Source organism: Leptodactylus fuscus, chromosome 7 (assembly GCF_031893055.1).
Source record: "Leptodactylus fuscus isolate aLepFus1 chromosome 7, aLepFus1.hap2, whole genome shotgun sequence".
NCBI classification, from domain to species: domain Eukaryota; kingdom Metazoa; phylum Chordata; class Amphibia; order Anura; family Leptodactylidae; genus Leptodactylus; species Leptodactylus fuscus.
Genome location: NC_134271.1, coordinates 8,820,410 through 8,841,525, shown reverse-complemented (window position 1 = coordinate 8,841,525; position 21,116 = coordinate 8,820,410). Strand labels below are relative to the sequence as shown.

Genomic DNA, 21,116 nt, shown 5'->3' with positions numbered 1-21,116 from the left:
ACCCCGCTCCTTTAGCAGGCTCCCGGCATAGCATTAAACCCCCCCACGCTGTCGGCTGCAGAGGCACTTCCCCCGTCGTACTCACGCAGTATGTGGAGCCGTGAAATGCCGCTACTGTCACTCCCCGCCAGCAGAAGCTAAATAGTGAGGAGGTACGCCGTAAGCACACAGCCGACAGACGCTGCGGAGTCACACACCAAGGCTGCATGGCGGCGGCAGCCCGGAGCAGCGCGACGCCATGTTCCTGAGCCGGCACACTACTATATAGTGCCGCCCACACACTCACGCGATCCTATGGGTGAACGTCTGAAGGGCCTGAGATGACGTCATCTTGGGTCCTTTAGCCCAGCGCGAACATGAATTCGGCGGCTCCGGTAGCGAGGTACGGGTATTTAGCCGCATAGTAAGTAGCCTATGTTTCCTTCCCAGTTCCACTGTATGTGTGTGCAGATTGTGAGGCTAATCCATGCAGGCGTTTTGGTGTGATTGAGGAACAAACATCCAAACTCACAAATATGCAAACATCCAAACACACAAACTTTTACAGTACAGACCAAAAGTTTGGACACACCTTCTCATTCAAAGAATTTTCAGTATTTTCATGACTATGACAATTGTAGATTCGCACTGAAAGCATCAAAACTATGAAGTAACACATGAGGAATTATAGACTTAACAAAAAAGTGTGACACAACTGACAATCTGTCTTATATTCTCGGTTCTTCAAAGTAGCCATCTTTTGCATTGTATACTGCTTTGCACACTCTTGGCATTCTCTTGATGAGCTTCAAGAGGTAGTCACGTTCTCACTTCACAGGTGTGCCCTGTCCGGTTTAATAAGTGGGATTTCTTGCCTTATAAATGGGGTTGGGACCATCAGTTGTGTTTTGCAGAAGTCAGGTGGATACACAGCTGATAGTCCTACTGAATAGACTGTTAGAATTTGTGAGTTCAGCGCACTGTCAGTTTCCCGATCTGTGCCCCAGGTGAAGAGCTAGCGGTGTCGGTACCGTATCTCTTCACAGTCAGAAAGGCGTTCCTGACAGACTGGAACGTCCTTCTTCACAGCAGCGCCTAAAGCCCTGTACTGTGTGATCTGGGAAGAATGCCCCCCCTCCTGATAATATTCGTCTATGGATGACTACTGTGAGCAGAGGGAGGGGGCAACGTAGGGTGCTGTCAATAAAAAGCCTTAGGTTAATTTACAGTCAGTGAATGGGGGCTACTCTCACGACAGATATTTTGACAATACGTGGTCATGGACCATGGTCATGGTCATGTCCCATTTTCTGCTGTTTTCACGGATCCCTCCATACATTGAAATGTATAGGGGATCCATGAAAACAGCCGTGAAAATGAAAGTTTTTCATGGCCATTTTGCACTACTTTCGTGTACATCTAGCCTTAGGGTTCATTCACATGCTTTTCTGCCTGTCAAAAAAAAATACATTTTTAACACTGATTGAAAATGCAAAACGTGTGGTGTCATAAACTGCATGCGTTAAACTTATGTCACAGGTTTGCAATAGTTTTCGATCAAGGTTTGAGGCAGACTTTACCCCAAACATTGCCAGCTGAAAATGTAAAGAAAAAACAGACATGCTGCCGACTTCAGATCCGCCTTGTGTGGCAGTTTATGAATAAAATATTTTTTTTTACATATATCTCTGATGGATGAAGTTTCTTTTAAACAGCAAGCGATTTATATTGATTAGAAAATTAGTTCACTTATATTATATATAATATGGTTATTGCTTCGCATCAAAACACGTGGCCCATTCTACACTATATGACATCACTGTTATACTATATGGTATATCACACATGGCTGACTCCATACTGTACTTTATACGTAATTTTATTTTCTGTCTTGCAGTTTCTGCACCCAGTGTTTCTGAGATTTCTTGTTCTCCTTCAACTCCTAATCCTGGTGACATGGTGACCTTATCCTGTGATGTCAGTGATTTGTATCCTCCTGAGTTTAATGTTCAGTGGCATAAAGGCCGTGATAAGATATCACAAGATAACTACAAACAAACAGAGTCTAAGCCCTACCAGGGACCCATAGAGGTGAAGTTTCCAGCAGATCCTGGATGTCATGAGCAGGATTTCCGTATGGAGCTGAATCACCAAGGAAAGACTATTGAAAGAAAATACAGACTGATCCTGGGAGGTAACTATCAGACCTGTTATGTACTGGGGATGAACTGGCCATTTTATGTTTCATGCTATTCCTGCTGTTCTGATCATTGTGTAATGAAATAGTGTAACAGACCATGATGGGGATTTTAGTCCTGTGCAGGTTTAGTACGCTGCACAGAGGCTTCTGCTTGGCATTTGCAGCGCTGTATTCCCATACAGAACATGTTTTGTATTATCTTCACATGTTCTCATTTCCTCCAAACACATCAGAACGACCCTGTTCTATTACCTCTTCTGTCATACTTCATGGGAACAATGTCCTGCTGCATCTCACTGGGGGCAGATCATATTATAGAAGGAAGTGACCTGTGCCATATGGCAGAAGGGGGAGCTAGGCCTGCACCCCATATAACCTGCAGTCAGCCCCAAGATTAAAGGGAGTAGTGGTGAATATTTAAGTTACTTTTTGACAAAAAATGTAAATGTCTTCTCAGGACATTCGAGTCTTCCAGTTCTTGGTGACATCACCAGTGATCCCAGTAACCCCAGCTATGGACAGTCTGTGACTCTGGGCTGTAAGGTGACAAACTGTAATCCTCAAGACACAGAGGTCAAATGGTTAAAGGGTGAGAAACCTCTGAAGAAGGGACAAGGAGTAGAGAAGAGAATTCCCGAGAAGGACGGGTCAGTATCCTGCTCACTCCAGATCACAGCGACTGCTCTGGACTACGGGAGACCCTACACCTGCTGTGTGATACACAAGGGCAGGATAGTCAGGAAAAACATTTATTTAACACTCCCAGGTAAGAAACTTCTAATTGTCTAAAATGCAGAGCCCTAGAGGTGGCTTTGCTGCACTGTTTGTGTAATTATAGGGTAGTAAGGAGATTTTGGAGGAAAGTTCAGGACTACATTCATAGAAAGCTTAAAATACAGTTTTGTTTGAGACTGGAGTGGGCTTTATTTGGTATATGTACTCAATGTGACATTCATAGAATTGCAAAATATCATAAATAATAGCTCTTGCATGACACCTTCAAACTTACAGACTGGTATCTGAAACTGCTCATAAATGTGCTTATAGAAATCTAGGGAGGATCGTAGATAAGAAACAGGCTGAGCCGGTCCCCGAAATAGTAAAGGGTTGGAGGGTGACATTCAAAGTTAAGTTATGTTGTCTATTTGTTTTCTTTTTGAATCCTGAGATCTTATCTTGCCATTGTTCTGTGAGATATGCACAAGACTATTTTGCAGGTATGAAGAGTCCTGTTGTAGGATCTCTTGGACTATAGATGATACGTAGCATAATTGGAAATGGACTCGCTTTTACATGTACATGTACAATATTGTATGTGCTCACAAATGGTTATAGCCTTTTATGTTGTTTGTTATGCTTAGAAAAAAAATACCTTGTACCTTACCTTATGGGAGAACACAATGATCATAGAAAGGAGAAGTAAAGATTACTATGCCTGTATGTACCAGATTGTTTTATGGCACTAGCAATGCCTAGGGGTCTGAAGGTGGCTAAAAATATTGAAAAGGTAAACATCTAGGTATCTTCGCTTATAAAGGGTGTCTGCCACCAGGGTGAAGCATGTTAAATCAGCAACACACTTAGATAGGTAAGGCTTACTCAAATACAACTCTTTAATACCCATGAAAATGTGTGCCTCCATTGCAGAGATATTCATTTATTTTAGAATATGCAAATGAGTCATCTGGAGCACCAAGGGCAACTCCATTGCTACACCCCATTCTGCTGTAATATATCCTGCTTCCCCCTCTCTTCTTTTAGTGATAGGGCCAGGGAGCTATGCTGAACTCTTGCCTGGCCATGTGGAACATAGAAGTTTGGAGCAGTGGCGCACATAAGATACATATAGTTTATCACCTTTTTTTAATAAAACATTTAGAACTTTTTTTTTTCAACGCAAACTATCTTGTAACACATGTATGTCCATCCAAGAGGAAAGGTAAGTAAGGACACACATGTGCAATCCTGCAGATAACCATAATCATAATAGGGACAATTAGATGGATATCATAATTTGCCATGACAAATTGCTTTACTCTGTCAGCCTCCATTATTGGTATTGACACCCCTGTGCCTATAATATCAGCAGAGTAATTACTGTGTGAGAGGATTACAGGCACGGCTTGTGAGGTCTCCTCGCCCCGCAGTGCACAGGTGAATGGACTAATCCTTCTCTTTCTTGGTCTCTTGTTACAGATAAACCTCCAGTGTTTTCAGCGATATCTGTGCGACCGGAGAGACCTGTTGCAGGGAAGGAAGCCGAGTTTACAGTGACCATATCTGGATTCACACCAGAGATCAAAGTGAAATGGTATAAAGACTTCAGCACATTTTCCAGCGATTTCATCACCACATCAGATCTACAGATCGGAAGGGACTCTCTATGTACTTGTTCCAGCACCCTGAGGTTCACTCCACAGCCCAATGACCATAAAGCGTTCATCCGCTGTGAGGCGACCCATTCTGTCACTAAGAAAGTCCATGAGCAGACGTACACCCTGAACCTCGCAGGTAGGATCACTGTATGTCCACAAACTAGAAATACACATATAGTGTAAGAGCAGATTATTGTATGATCACACGGAGGGTGCCCTCGAGTGGACAGTCTGTCCATAAAAATGCTCTATATGTCTCAAGTAGATTCCTGGATTGTCATCTCATATACTTTAGCACTTCTCACACATTGCTTTTTCTGTTAATAGGAAGAACATCAGATGAAGCTGGAAAACATTCAACACCCACCAAGCCAGACTTGGGTAAGTGACAGACATGCATAGATGATAATTGAGGTGTTACCAGTCAGCGACCACCATCAGATCCACTGAAATCTGAGTATGGAGGGGAATCCAGAGAGGAAGGAATCATAAGTTTAGTTCTTTGTTCTGTAGAACAAATTTGAGCGGATGGCAGCAGACTTATAGAATGAAGTTTTATGCTTGGCTGAGAGATATAAAGAAAAAACTGAGATAAAGAGATGAAGGTAGAAACAGCATGTCAGTGATGAAAGGGAGAATGAAGCATTATATTAGAACAAGGTATGGTGGGATCTTTGTAGTGATATGCCCGTAACTCACAGAGAAGGTCAGGAAAGGTGAAACACTATTAAAAAAAGCAAACCAAAAAACATACTCACCCAGCTCCAGTGTCCATTGCCACTGTCTGTTCAGGTGTGTGCTGCGAATTTGCTGCCAGTAGTCCTGTTCCACATGTGACCACCAGATGGAATGGATCAGGTGACGTCACTCACATACATCACCGGGCCCTTTCTTGTGGCTGCTGAGGCCAGTGATTGACCTCTGCAGTCAGGTGCAGCATAGGACTTCCTGTGGCTACTTCACTCCACACACCCAAACAGAGTATTTATTATTATTTTTATTTTTTTTATGGTTCACCTTTCACGTCCTCCTCTGTGAATTGTTAAATGCCCTGATAACTCCTTTAAAAAAGTCAGGTCTGCTTCAGTTTATCACACACCCACCAGTACTGTCATGTCATCTTACCTGTTGGAGCAGGGGTAGGGAACCTTCGGCACTCCAGCTGTTGTAAAACTACAACTCCCAGCATGCACACTTACTTTGCTGTTCTTGGAACTCCCATGGAAATGAATGGAGAATGTTGGGAGTTGTACTTTCACCGCAGCTGGAGTGCCGAAGGTTGCTAACCCTGTATTAGAGTATTGATTGGATTTCTCGTTTACTTTTGATAGAGTATAGCTGATAACTTGTGGATTATATATTACAGTAGAAATATCAGTCTACAGAAAAGTCCTCCGTATGTCCATAATATCTGTTCCCTAGCTGAGCTGCATTATGGCCCCCACAGGGCTGTCACTCAGATTTCCTACAGGCAAACAATGAAGAACTTGTCTCATTGGTTTATACTTATTAAGCATTTTCTGATCTGGGGAGAGCACACTTTATAATAATAATAATAATAATAATAATATGTAATGATGACTCTAGACAAGAAAATGAAGCTGCAGAATTTATTGTCCTTTCTCTTCTTTCCCCCTCAGGACCTCTAAAACTTCGACTGAGAACAAAAGGCATTCAGTGCCTGACGGAGAGTCCACGGGTGGGGGATAAAGTCACACTTACATGTTATGTCAATGGATGTGACACAGATTATTCTGAGTTTGCTTGGAGGAGAGGAATGTATCCTATTGATGGTGACATAAAGAACGAGAATCTAGAGGACGGATCCGGCAGCTTCTCCACAGTCACATTTACAGCACAGGAGACTGACAGAGACTGCAGAATCACATGTGAGGTGAATTATAACTATGAGACACTAGAAGAACATTTCACTCTGAAGCTTCTATAAAAATCTACAGGAGTCAATGAGGGACACTCATCACTGTGTATACACCTGCGGTAAATGACAGTGAATATAGACAAGGGGACAAGGCCACCTGAGTACTGCAGAAATCTTATCCAGATCCGTGTGGAGCCTTTTTTAGAAGTTATTTCTACAATCTACGGTAAAGGTGATTTTTCCAGACCAGCATTGCCAAAACAGTCCTTGACACGGAGTCTAGTGTAGCTACAACCTCAGCTTGTTATTTCTTGAACACTTCAGGAGAATCTACATATTGCTCTGGTGACTACTCAGGTCTTGTTTTGCTGGTCTTGGGGAGGAACAGACAGTAGGTAATCATTGAGGTTGTGATTGTGATGGACAGTCCTATAGATCGGGGTAGAACATTCCACAGTATGGCTGATGTGCAGGGTAAATAATATCCATTTGAAAGTATTCCACCTTTGTCATACAATTGCAAGACATTTACTGGATGTAGACGAGCAAACAAAAAACGACTCTGAAGTATCTTCAAAATTTTACAGTAATAGTGACCCCTTGTGGCAGCCTGGCAGAATTACCAATATATGAGAAACACTACTGTAAAATATGCAAATAAGACCTCATTGCTGAAAAGAGAAATTTGCTCTTAGTGCCACCTATTGGAAGGTGGCTCCTTATAACTTAAAGGGGTATTCCCATGTACATAATCATATCTATACTTGTTTTTCAGAGAAGCCAAAGGACATAATCGGGGAATTATAGTCAAGCCAGTATAAGTACTCTAAGAGTAAGAGGTTCCCAACTGTAGATAAGCGTTTCAAGATTTTTGTTGATGATGATTCTCATCAGTGCAGAGCAGGGTGCTACCTGGCAGGGTGAGAGTTCCTGACGTGGGTCAGAAGGGGTAATGTCTAAGATGTCCCTCCACCCCTAATGAGAGACAATAGTGTGTTGATAACAACATGTGCCCAAAGCAGTTGGCTCCATGCCCTGTATATTGGCCAGCCCCAGTACTGCAGTTGTGATCGGTCTTTGCTGCGGCAACTGCCAGTTTGCATCTCCAGAGTAGGTGGAGGCTTTTTAACCCATTGATTTCAATGTGTAGCGCGCGTAAGACGGCACCCATTGAAGTCAATGGGATTCTGTTTTACAGCGCTCACTCTGACACGTGTTTACATGTCAGAATGAGCGGTGCGTTACTCCGTGGGAACGGAACCTTACTTTTTAAGGGGTATGTTTAGCCAAAGACTACTAAATTAGCAGCAACATTCATAACATTTGCATTTCTTCAGATAAACCATTACTAAACTTGTCTTTCCTGCAGAAATGGTGAATTTAGGCAATTCTACATTTCTCTTACATCATAGACTGAACATAAGTCTTAAGGCTGAATCCCTACCTTTCTTGAACGGTGAAATCTTCCATTTGGGAAGCAGAGGAGGTAACGTTGATTCAGCACAGTCACTAAGAGATGAGCTGGAAATGTAATAATCCAAAACAGCACAAGGATGAAGCTCTTACAGTCTCAGCATTGGGCCGCTATGATGGATACAGCCTGCGTGGGTTTTTTTTTTCTTGCAGAGAGTAAATGCTGCCTGAGAATTATAATTCCATTGAAAAGTATTGGAGCTTCGGCAGCCCTTCATGAAGCCATTGCATGGAATGAATTTCTTTAGGTGAGGTGTGACCCCGCTCTAACATGTCTTACATATTCTTGTAGAACTGTGAATATATCCATAGAGCATAAACACCAATAGAGCGGACCAATGGAGATGCCACATTAATGGAGGTATTATGTGCAAGTTTTTTCCTACACCATTGTACCTGCCTATTACCACCGCTGCGTGGTCACTACAGGATTTGGGGAACAGTAAAGCTATTTTCTCTAAAAATATTTTAAATTGATTAACAATGACATCCGAATAAGTCAGCACAAATGTACCCGTGGCCCAGCGCCATTATCTGTACCATTTCCTGAGTCTCTGTGATATCGGGAGATCACACACCGACCTCTGTATCCTTCATTATCTGTGCCAGACGCAGATGTGCCCAAGAGTGTGAGGATGAATATTCTCTTCTGTGATTTCATTACTTCCGATGGATTTCATTATTGTCATCACAGGTTTCAATCTTCATTCAGACATTTTTCTTTTACTTTTGTATACATTGTCCTGAACAGATTCGGGCCCAGTATTATTCAGATAATGATGCCTTATGCTCCACTAAATGTGTTCTGCATCTTCTTACCATTGTTACTGCCAGGCTTGTTGGACTCACTGGATCACAATCACTAGATCACAGTCGCTGGATCACAGTTGCTCTTACTACTGTAGGTGTTATCTTCACGATCACGGAGCATTACTAGTATCTGCCTTCATCTTTTCGCTATTTCTCTCACGTAGTGACTTGGCATTCTTACAATATCTGAAGACGCTTGCTTGCTTTTTTAATAGGCTGAGACTCCATAACTAATCTAAAAAAACACAAAATAAAACTGCTATCACATAGATTAGAGATGGAAATCCTATCTATATACCTGCATTAACAGACGAGTCCTGGCATCTTAACAAATTGGTCTTGCTTCTGAAATAGCCCCTAGGAGAGGCAAATGCAGAGCAGCCACCAAGCAGGTATAACAAAGGGCACATGTTCATGTAGTGATAGGCATATGTGGCCGACAATACTGTATATATACTCTATAACTGTGCGAGGATTGTCAGCTGTATGTACCTAAGGCTACACGACTATACACCCTAAGCAGTACAGAGTAATTATTGTGCCGGTGTATCTGACTCTGCCCAGACACTAATAAGCCACTTAACTCAATTACAGTATCTGTTAACTAGGTCCTGACTAATGGCATAGAACAGGTTAACAGACAGTAACTGTGACTGATGTCACTAAAAATAATAATGCACTTGTTGTACAGCGTCTCCAGACAGACTCGCTCCTCAGCCTGTACTACAATATAATGTAAAAATGCTGCTGCACACACTGATTTGCTAAGGGTATGGTAAGTTTATTTACATAAATTAGACAATCGTTGTGCCATGGACATGTAGCAATAAGCAAAAAGGAAAACAATAGATCAAATAGGTAATATATCTATATACCAACACAGTGCAGCGGGAGCCTAAGCCCGGGGTGGTAGTGCTACTTGTAGTTCACCACAGTGACTTCTAATGCTGGGAAAAGAATTGTGCAGGTTGGGGTTTTTTTGTGTTATTTGCTTCTACAGGCATCACTGCGCCCTCAGCACAGGACAGTCACTGAGCGGCAAGGACTGTGGTGTAATATCACCATACTTGTGGTACATCCTCTCATCTCAATGCTGTGGCTCTATGATCACAGAAGACATCAGATAACTTCTAGAAGGAATATATAAAGATGTAACAGTCCTGGATAATGGAGAGTGCAACAGGAATCACTAGGGGGCGCTCATACATGTAGTGGGCATTGTTCTGTGCCTTCATGTTATATCAGGGACACCAGGTCTCCATCTTATATCAGTGACACCAGGAGGCCATCTTATATCAGGGACACGGCGCCTCCATCTTATATCAGGGACACGGCGCCTCCATCTTATATCAGTGACACGGTGCCTCCATCTTATATCAGTGACATCAGGCGGCCATCTTATGTCAGTCACACCAGGCGGCCATCTTATATCAGTGACATTGGGTCTCCATCTTATATATCAGTTCTCCTAGTTCTTACCTCCACTATGGAGATATTTCCTGTCAGCACATATCTGTCTTCTGCCTGTTATGGAGGTTTATACTGGGACGTATAATTCTCCTCACACAGGTTACCTCAGAGACACCTCAGGCTTGTGCTCTGCAGACTCCGCCTCCTCCTCTCTCCTCAGGAGACATTGGGTCTCCATCTTATATCAGTGACACCAGGCGGCCTCCATCTTACATCAGTGTCACCAGGCAGCCATCTTATACCAGTGACATTGGGTCTCCATCTTATATATGAGTTTCCCTAGTTCTTACCTCCACTATGGAGATATTTCCTGTCAGCACATATGTCTTCTGCTTGTTGTGGAGGTTTATACTGGGACTTATAGTTCTCCTCACACAGGTTACCTCAGAGACACCTCAGGCTTGTGCTCTGCAGACTCCGCCTCCTCCTCTCTCCGCTTATCTTATTACACACAACATGGCGGCTGTCAGGCTCACTACACTATTGTACACACCTCCCTGCAGTATAATAAGTCAAGTCACTGACCTCGCCCTGTTTGGCCCCTGCCCAGTCACACTATAATATTTCTTCATTGTGGCCCCACAGTCCACTCTGGTCCATAAGTTCAGTAGCTTGGAATCAGCAGGCGGCCATCTTATACCAGTGTCACCAGGCAGCCATCTTATACCAGTGACATTGGGTCTCCATCTTATATATGACTGGGTTATCAGTTCTCCTAGTTCTTACCTCCACTATGGAGATATTTCCTGTCAGCACATATGTCTTCTGCTTGTTGTGGAGGTTTATACTGGGACTTATAATTCTCCTCACACAGGTTACCTCAGAGACACCTCAGGCTTGTGCTCTGCAGACTCCGCCTCCTCCTCTCTCCACTTATCTTATTACACACAACATGGCGGCTGTCAGGCTCTGTACACTATTTACACACTTCTCTATAGTATAATAAGTCAAGTCACTGACCCTGCCCTGTTTGGCCCCTGCCCTGCACACTATAATGTTTCTTCATTGAGGCCCCACAGTCCACTCTGGTCCCTAAGGTCAGTGGCTTGGAACCAGCAAGCAGCCATCTTATATCAGTGACACCAGGCGGCCATCTTATATCAGTGACACCAGGCGGCCATCTTATATCAGTGACACCAGGCGGCCATCTTATATCAGTGACACCAGGCGGCCTCCATCTTATATCAGTGACACCAGGCGGCCTCCATCTTATATATGACTGGGTTATCAGTTTCCCTAGTTCTTACCTCCACTATGGAGATATTTCCTGTCAGCACATATCTGTCTTCTGCCTGTTGTGGAGGTTTATACTGGGACGTATAATTCTCCTCACACAGGTTACCTCAGAGACTCCTCAGGCTTGTGCTCTGCAGACTCCGCCTCCTCCTCTCTCCTCAGTAATCAGACTCCGCCTCCTCTTCTCTCCTCAGTAATCAGACTCCGCCTTCTCAGTAATCAGACTCCGCCTCCTCACACTTTCTATTAGTAAAGATGAGGACAAGAACATGGCGGCTGTCAGGCTCACTACACTATTGTACACACTTCCATATAGTATAATAAGTCAAGTCACTGACCATGCCACTGCCCTGTCACACTATAATGTTTCTTCATTGTGGCCCCACACATCAACAAAAATTGGTGAAATGCAGCCCGTCATGCTGTGCACTTATATTTTTGACTGGCCACAACTAAGATTTTTCAACAGAATTGATTGGTTCGTTGGCAGACCGGGCCTACCAAGTGTAAGGGCCCTATATATATAAAAAAAAAAAACCTGTATACCTGGAGAATTGGGAAACATACGTCAATTGTCACTGGAAAAGCCAAACCCTCAATAATATAATATTACACTATCATCACACTAGTATGACAGCCCTAGTACACTGTTACTACTGTATCATCACACTTATTACACTATTATTACATTAGCATCAAAATGTTACTACACCACTATCACACTATTATCACACTACTATGACACTATTATTATATTGTTACTACACTATCATCACACTATAACCACATTATAGACACACTATCACCAAACTTATATCATGGTCACACTATGATCACAGATCAGGATGGTGAATCTGCAGTATTGTACATTATTATCACATTATTATCCTATATTATACTATTGCACTAGTATTACACTGCTAGTACACTGTTACTGCACATCAGCACATTATTCACATCATTATTACACTATATTATTATATTACACTATTACGCTATCATAACACCTATTATAACAGTAACATCAACATATTCCACTATAATAACACAATCACAATATTATTACACTACCTTTGCATTTCTAATACACTATCATCACATTGTTACTACTTTATTATGACATGGTCGTTACAGTGCCATCACACTATCATCACATTGTTATTGTTATCATTTTAATCAGATAATTTTGTTATTAACAACAAATCTCAGTTTCCATTTTCATACAACAAGAGACGGGAAAAAACACTGTAGATATCATCACACTATTATCACACTGCTCATATAATATCATCACACTTATGTATCATTACACTAATGTTACACTACTATCACACTATTATAAATCTGTTATTACACAGTTAGCCTACTATTATTACACTGTCATCACACTTAGGGAGCGTTCACACTACCGTCTGTGTCCGACAGGTAGTGTCCGCTCCTAGTGTCCGTTCAAAATCTGGCACGGACATTAGGAGCGGACACTAGCTGTGTCCGTGACACTTGTCATTTATTTAAATGGCGATCGGGTGCATTCTTTTGCACTCTGTGCCCTTCCTTCACTGTCCGCAAGTAAAGATGTCCGACTTTTCAAGCGGACAGAAAAAACCTACATGTCGGGTTTTTCTGTCCGCTTGAAAAGTCAGACATCTTTAAATGCGGACAGTGAAGGAAGGGCATGGAGTGCAAAAGAACGCACCTTATGCCCATTTAAATAAATGACAGGTGTCCCGGACACAGCTAGTGTCCGCTCCTAATGTCCGTGCCAGATTTTGAGCGGACACTAGGAGCGGACACTACCTGTCGGACACAGACGGTAGTGTGAACGGCCCCTTATTACACTAATGTTACACTATTATCATTGTCTTATTACACTATTATAGTTCTGTTATTATACTTTCATCACACTATTATTACATTATTGTTACACTGTTATTACAGTATCGTCACACTATTATAGTTCTGTTATTACACGAGATTACACTCCTATTACATTATCACTGCTGCCATATTATTATCACACTACAAACTGTAATTGTACTATGACCACAGTATTGTTATCCAATCCTTACACTATTATCACTGTATTATTACACTATTATTGTTCTGTTATTACACTATTATTACACTGTCATTACACTATCATCACACTATTTTTACTTTTATAGTTGTATTATTGCACAGTGATAATCTTATTATATTATCACTATTACTGTATTATTAACACACTGTCATCAAACTATTATTGTACTACCAACACACTATTATCACAAATCAGGATGGAGATTCTGCAGAAATTTTCATTATTATTACATTATATCTCACTATATATTTTTTTATTACTAATATACAGAACATGCGTGTATGAGTGTATATATATATATAGACAGGTATATACAGTCCTATGAAAAAGTTTGGGCACCCCTATTAATCTTAATCATTTTTAGTTCTAAATATTTTGGTATTTGCAACAGCCATTTCAGTTTGATATATCTAATAACTGATGGACACAGTAATATTTCAGGATTGAAATGAGGTTTATTGTACTAACAGAAAATGCGCAATATGCATTAAACCAAAATTTGACCGGTGCAAAAGTATGGGCACCTCAACAGAAAAGTGACATTAATATTTAGTACATCCTCCTTTTGCAAAGATAACAGCCTCTAGTCGCTTCCTGTAGCTTTTAATCAGTTCCTGGATCCTGGATAAAGGTATTTTGGACAAACAATTCAAGTTCAGTTAAGTTAGATGGTCGCCGAGCATGGACAGCCCGCTTCAAATCATCCCACAGATGTTCAATGATATTCAGGTCTGGGGACTGGGATGGCCATTCCAGAACATTGTAATTGTTCCTCTGCATGAATGCCTGAGGATTTGGAGCGGTGTTCTGGATCATTGTCTTGCTGAAATATCCATCCCCGGCGTAACTTCAACTTCGTCACTGATTCTTGAACATTATTCTCAAGAATCTGCTGATACTGAGTGGAATCCATGCGACCCTCAACTTTAACAAGATTCCCGATGCCGGCATTGGCCACACAGCCCCAAAGCATGATGGAACCTCCACCAAATTTTACAGTGGGTAGCATGTGTTTTTCTTGGAATGCTGTTTCTTTTTGGACGCCATGCATAACGCCTTTTTTTATAACCAAATAACTCAATTTTTGTTTCCAAAATGAAGCTGCCTTGTCCAAATGTGCTTTTTCATACCTCAGGCAACTCTATTTGTGGCGTACGTGCAGAAACGGCTTCTTTCTCATCACTCTCCCATACAGCTTCTATTTGTGCAAAGTGCGCTGTATAGTTGACCGATGCACAGTGACACCATCTGCAGCAAGATGATGCTGCAGCTCTTTGGAGGTGGTCTGTGGATTGTCCTTGACTGTTCTCACCATTCTTCTTCTCTGCCTTTCTGATATTTTTCTTGGCCTGCCACTTCTGGGCTTAACAAGAACTGTCCCTGTGGTCTTCCATTTCCTTACTATGTTCCTCACAGTGGAAACTGACAGGTTAAATCTCTGAGACAACGTTTTGTATCCTTCCCCTGAACAACTATGTTGAACAATCTTTGTTTTCAGATCATTTGAGAGCGGGCTGTCCATGTTCGGCGACCATCAAACTTAACTGAACTTGAATTGTTTTGTAGAAAGAAATGGTCCAAAATACCTTCATCCAGGATCCAGGAACTGATTAAAAGCTACAGGAAGCGACTAGAGGCTGTTATCTTTGCAAAAGGAGGATGTACTAAATATTAATGTCACTTTTCTGTTGAGGTGCCCATATTTTTGCACCGGTCAAATTTTGGTTTAATGCATATTGCGCATTTTCTGTTAGTACAATAAACCTCATTTCAATCCTGAAATATTACTGTGTCCATCAGTTATTAGATATATCAAACTGAAATGGCTGTTGCAAACACCAAAATATTTAGAACTAAAAATGATTAAGATTAATAGGGGTGCCCAAACTTTTTCTTAGGACTGTATATATACAGAGAGAGAGAGAGAGAGAGAGAGTATTTATATATTTATAGACAGATATATACATATATATATATATATATATATATATATATATACATATATACAGTATATATATTTGTATCTCAATAGTACGACTGCCAGAGACGAGAATAACTACTGGTTATCATTCCTGTCTCCGCTCACTTCACCGCTATCATCCATTGCCATGTTGTGAATCACGTCCGCTCTCTCAGTCGCACACCCAGCACTCAGCGCTCTGCAGTGTCACCAATGATGTGAGGGCTGAATGTGGATATCTTTGGATCCATCATCTTCTAGCTCAGTACGTGATGGCGAGCAGGTTTAGTGCCAGGCCAAACCGTGATATAGTGCAGAATTATCACAACCAACATTATATCGAAAACAAAGAAAGACATGGACTGCACATCCCAGTATACTACATTGATCTCTGCTTCTAAGCAAAATCTACAATCTCTAAAGGGGTTGTCCAGGATAACCTTTTTTTTTTTTTTTTTGCAAGGAGGTGGAAAAAACCCCAAAGAAGAACAACCCATACTTACCTGTCCCTGTTGCTCCAGTGCATCCCAGCACAGTCCAGTTATATTTTTGGACCTTAATACACTCAGTGGGGACAGTTGTGTGCCATGGGGTTCTTCATATAAGGGAATGGCAACCACAGAAGTCTAAACTGATGCTTGCAGTTCCTTATCTGCACTAAAGCACCTTGACCCACTGTCCTGCCCCAATTACAGGTGATGGTACATGGAGTGGTGTAGCTATAGGGGTGCAGCAGTAGAGGTTGTTACCAGGCCTTGGACCCTGAGATTCCCAAAGGTCCTTCTACCACTTGAAATATACCTCTATTCTAAATGGCATATGGAAAAACATAAACTCTTAAAGGGGTTATCCAGTTTCCAAAATTAACTGCAGATGAATCCACAGCAGTACTGAATACTCACTATTCCCTTGTGCACCCTTTGCTTGTATATATTTTACTCACTGCTCCTTGTATCACTGTTATTTACATTCAATTTATCTGTGGACAAACTACATTTCCCATGATTCATCTGCCTGCTCTCACTCTATGTACCCCTCCCTTCTCTCATGTGTGCAAATTTCTTCCTTGGGGATGTTTAATGTATCACTTCTTCAGTACGTGCAGCATTGCTCTTTTCCACATATCTGACCAGGCAATAAATCATTCCCATGAATGACTTCAAGGAACAAGGAGGTCACAAGCTAAGTGACGTTTTGTTTGCTGGCTGAACTGCTCATGGGGAGGGGGGTTGTGAGCTTGCAAAGGAAACTTCACAGCTGTGATCAATGACCTGACAATAAATCAGATAGACAATGCTGATTTAAACAGAATATATATTGGGAAGTGTTTTGCATTGGTGTATCCTGTTATGGGGTGGAATGGAATAAGTGGAGCCAATGAGAACCAAGATATCGGGAGTCACTAACTTGGCCGTTTCTTGGGACAGGGCCATGTTGTCAAAAGCTAGAAACTTAAAAGGGGTTTTCTAGGAACATAAAAATCTAAATATGGTGGTCTTGTAACCCACCTACCTGTAATCCGGGAGCTCTGCCAATCCACAGGTCCAGCTGAGAGCGCTCGACTCTCCACGTGACTCTGCTCGGCGCTCTTCTCAGTGCAGTTATTGTATATGGCACCTGGTGCTATCCTTGTGATCTCTATTGGGGTTAACCAGAGTGTCTATAGTCAAGTCACATGTGCTCCAACTCCTCTGACATAAGTAATCCTACAGATCCTATTAATATTATAAATGTGAAAGTTTGTGAGTTTGTGGGTTTGTGTGTTTGGATGTTTGCATGTTCGGATGTTTGTTCCTCAATCACGCAAAAACCGCTCCACCGATTTGGCTGAAATTTTCCACAAACATAGTTAATACACCCGATTAAACAATAGGCTACTTTTTGTCACAATAGCGCACATACGTTTTTCCCAGGACCCCCACAAAACCCAAACTCACACCACTATCTCTGCAATCTCACACACTTTGGACCCCGATTTGGCTGAAATTTTCCACAAACATAGTCCCTACACTCGATGGCGCAATAGGCTACTTTTCGTCACAATAGCGCACATACGTTTTTCCCAGGACCCTTTGGATGTTCGGATGTTTGGCGGTCAATCACGCAAAAACCGCTCCACCGATTTGGCTGAAATTTTCCACAAACATAGTCCCTACACTCGATTGCGCAATAGGCTACTTTTCGTCACAATAGCGCACATACGTTTGTGCCAGGACCCCCACAAAACCCAAACTCACACCACCATCTCTGCAATCTCACACACTTTGGACCATAGCAAGCCACAAAATTCCTATTGCCCTCTACAGCCTCGCCCCTAACCCCACACAATCACATATACATATACTTTACCACTTTGCCCCTCACCTTATCGATTCTCCAGGAGGCTCTCTTTAACGCTCCGGAGCAGCCATGTTTGCCCCCACCACTCTGACAATCCGCGACACCGCCCACCCATGTCAATACCCCTAGGTGGTCTAATAAATGCAAAAAAAAAAAAAAGTTTAAAAAAAGTAAAAAAAATTTAAAAAAAAATAAATAAAAAGGATTAAAAATTCAAATCACCCCCCTTTCCCTAGAACACATATAAAAGTAGTTAAAAACTGTGAAATACATACATGTTAGGTATCCGCGCGTCCTAAATCGCCCGCTCTACAAAGTTATACAAATATTTTTCCTGTTCGGTAAACGCCGTAGCGGGAAAAATGGTCAAAAGTGCCAAACTGCCATTTTTTCACTGTTTTGATTCTGCTAAAAATTTGAATAAAAAGTGATCAAAGCAATAACATTTCCCAAAAATGGTAGAACTACAAAGTACACCCGTTCCCGCAAAAAAATACGCCCTATACATCCCCGTACACGCATGTATAAAAAACTTACGGCTGTTGGAATATGGCGACTTTTCAAAAAATAATTTTTTAACACAGTTTTGGATTTTTTTTAAGGGGTCAAAATGTAAATAAAACCATATAAATTTGGTATCCCCGGAATCATAACGAAGCACAGAATACAAGGGACATCTCATTTTGGTTGCACAGTGAACGCCGTAAAACCAAAGCCCGTAAGAAAGTCGCAGAAATGCATTTTTTCTTCAAATCCACCCCATTCTGAATTTTTTCCCTGCTTCCCAGTACATTATATAGAATAAATAATGGCGGCATCATGAAGAAAAATTTGTCCCAGGAAAAATTAAGACCTCATATGGCTCTAGGAGCGGAGAAATAAAAAAGTTATGGGGTTTAGAAGGAGGGGAGTCAAAAACGAAAATCAAAAAATGCCATCGGTGGGAAAGGGTTAACTTCAAATACTTCTGTCCCAAAGTCACTATGTAAAGTTTCTCACAACACCGTATATATAGCAGCTCTAATACAAAGTAACTTCAACACAAAAGTCTCACGTATTCTCAGAATTACAGCAAAAACAAGATACAAACTTACATTTCATATCCCATACCATATACACAGTACGAAAACCTTACCCCCGCCTGTATATACCCACTTCTACAATCACCGCAGATGAATTCGCGGGTACCAGCTAGTATGTAATAATCCCGCACACTTGTGATTGTCCTACTAGAGGGTGATAATCCCCCAGATATATAGATAGGTGGAGGAGAATGGCTTCTTGTATCTGATGGATTAGTGTTTGCTTTTTCAGGGTCCTATTAGGAATGATGTCAGGTGTAGACCGGTTTCTTCTGTGGGATAACATAGCTGTGTGAAGATGTGTGGCCACCTCTGTGTGGCACTATGCCCATGCAAGATGAGCTGCTCATGGCCTTGGGGCTCTCTATGCCTATACAAGATGAGCTGCTCATGGCCTTGGGGCTCTCTATGCCTATACAAGATGAGCTGCTCATGGCTTTGGGACTCTCTATGTCCATGCGGGATGAGCTGCTCATGGCCTTGGGGCCCTCTATGTCCATGCGGGATGAGCTGCTCATGGCCTTGGGGCTCTCTATGCCTATACAAGATGAGCTGCTCATGGCCTTGGGGCGCTCTATGCCTATACAGGATGAGCTGCTCATGGCCTTGGGGCGCTCTATGCCTATACAGGATGAGCTGCTCATGGCCTTGGGGCCCTCTATGTCCATGCAGGATGAGCTGCTCATGGCCTTGGGGCTCTCTATGCCTATACAGAATGAGCTGCTCATGGTTTCAGGGTTCTCTATGCCCATGCGGGATGAGCTGTCCATATCTATGGTGCTGTCAGAGATCACCGTCCCGGCTGCCCACAGAACTATTGTACCATGGACACACATTACCAAGGATCTTATCTCTTACAATCTGTGATTTTGGTAATCATCTATAGTTTCCGTGAGCGATGATGATATGACGTTGTACCTCATGCACGGCTACCTAGGCCTCAGACGTTATCTAATCTCTATATTCAGCTTGTTGTCAGACTGCTTTGTGTTTTCTGATGTGGTGTCAGGCTGTGTCTAGGTTTCCTAGATATTTCTTTACCAAGTTAAACACTGACTCACCTTTTTTTCCGCTTATCATGGTGAAACGAACCATCAAACTGAATGACAAAATCTTGAGCAGTATTTACATTGTTATATTCTGATCATCAAACCTAGTACATGACTTACCCCCATGGGGCAAATTTACTTGAAATAATTGTAACCTAGGCTGAATTTAAACTTCCCCATTCTTTTGTAATTTTTGTTTTCATCCTCAGTTTTGTTCTTTGTCCTCAAGGACTTAGATTTTCCTGAAGCTGAAGCGTTCCTGGGCAGTGAAGTACAATGTGGGCACCAGTATTATGTAACCTTATTGATAGCCTAGCCACACTCTAATGGGACAGCGCTACAGTATCTACATCAGCTACAGTTCATACGGCTGCACTGTCCCAGTTCAGGTGATCTGTGGGGTCCTGGGTGTTGGACCCCTGCAGAGCTAATATTGATGGCCTATACAAGAAACCAGATAAACCCTTTAACATTAGGTTCACGCTAGCGTTTGGGTCTCCATCCTTCGGGTCCATTTGGCGACCCAAAAGATGGAAACCCTGTTCGCTTAAAAAGTGGTTACACGCTGAAACACGTGGACCCCAAAGACTATAATGGGGTTCCCTGGGTATAGTCCCTGAACGGTCATCGATCGCTAATGTGAACCTAGTGTAGGATGTCTCTTGATCAGCAGAAGATGGTTGACAACAGGAGACCAGTCAAGGTTGGTGACAAAGTCTGACTGTCCACTAAAATATCAAACTTGGGGTCCATTCACACCACGTTTTATACATCTGTTTAAATGATGCATCTAATGGACGCAAAGAACAGATGCAAAAAACTGATGCAAATAAATGGCCATCCATTACGTCGAGATCAATGTAAAAAAAAATAAAAAAATAGTCCACTTGCATCTGTCTCTTGCCTCAGCTCAATGGTCACTCACTAGGTGTCTACCTTTTATCTAGTTTACTGTTCACTCTTTTGTTACTAAGTAAGTCCGTCCATAGATACATTACATTCTGTCTTGCTTATCTCAGTGAGAGTAGAGGGAGCTCCTTTTCTCTCTTCACATAGTGAATGAAGAGTGGAGGGGTTGATTTTCTTCATCGCCTGCACAGACATGTCTGCAAACTGTTTTGGTGTTCAAAAGGATCCTGCAAATCTCACAGTTTACAATGTAAGAAAAGTCTTCTATGTACCT

The 21,116-nt window shown here is 42.0% G+C and overlaps 1 protein-coding gene across 2 annotated transcripts in view; it reads left to right on the top strand.

Annotated features, from left to right (window-relative positions):
- The window catches only part of LOC142212857 (uncharacterized), a 59,589-nt gene extending 52,450 nt beyond the window's left edge, over positions 1–7,139 (top strand). For both annotated transcript variants that reach the window (XM_075280935.1, XM_075280934.1), the window contains exons 8-12: positions 1,877–2,173; positions 2,637–2,945; positions 4,376–4,690; positions 4,882–4,935; positions 6,195–7,139. In XM_075280935.1, coding sequence (XP_075137036.1) covers positions 1,877–2,173; positions 2,637–2,945; positions 4,376–4,690; positions 4,882–4,935; positions 6,195–6,502 — 1,283 coding nt within the window. In that variant the 3' untranslated portion in view covers positions 6,503–7,139. The remainder of the gene's footprint in view (positions 1–1,876; positions 2,174–2,636; positions 2,946–4,375; positions 4,691–4,881; positions 4,936–6,194) is intronic.
- Positions 7,140–21,116: the final 13,977 nt, after the last annotated feature.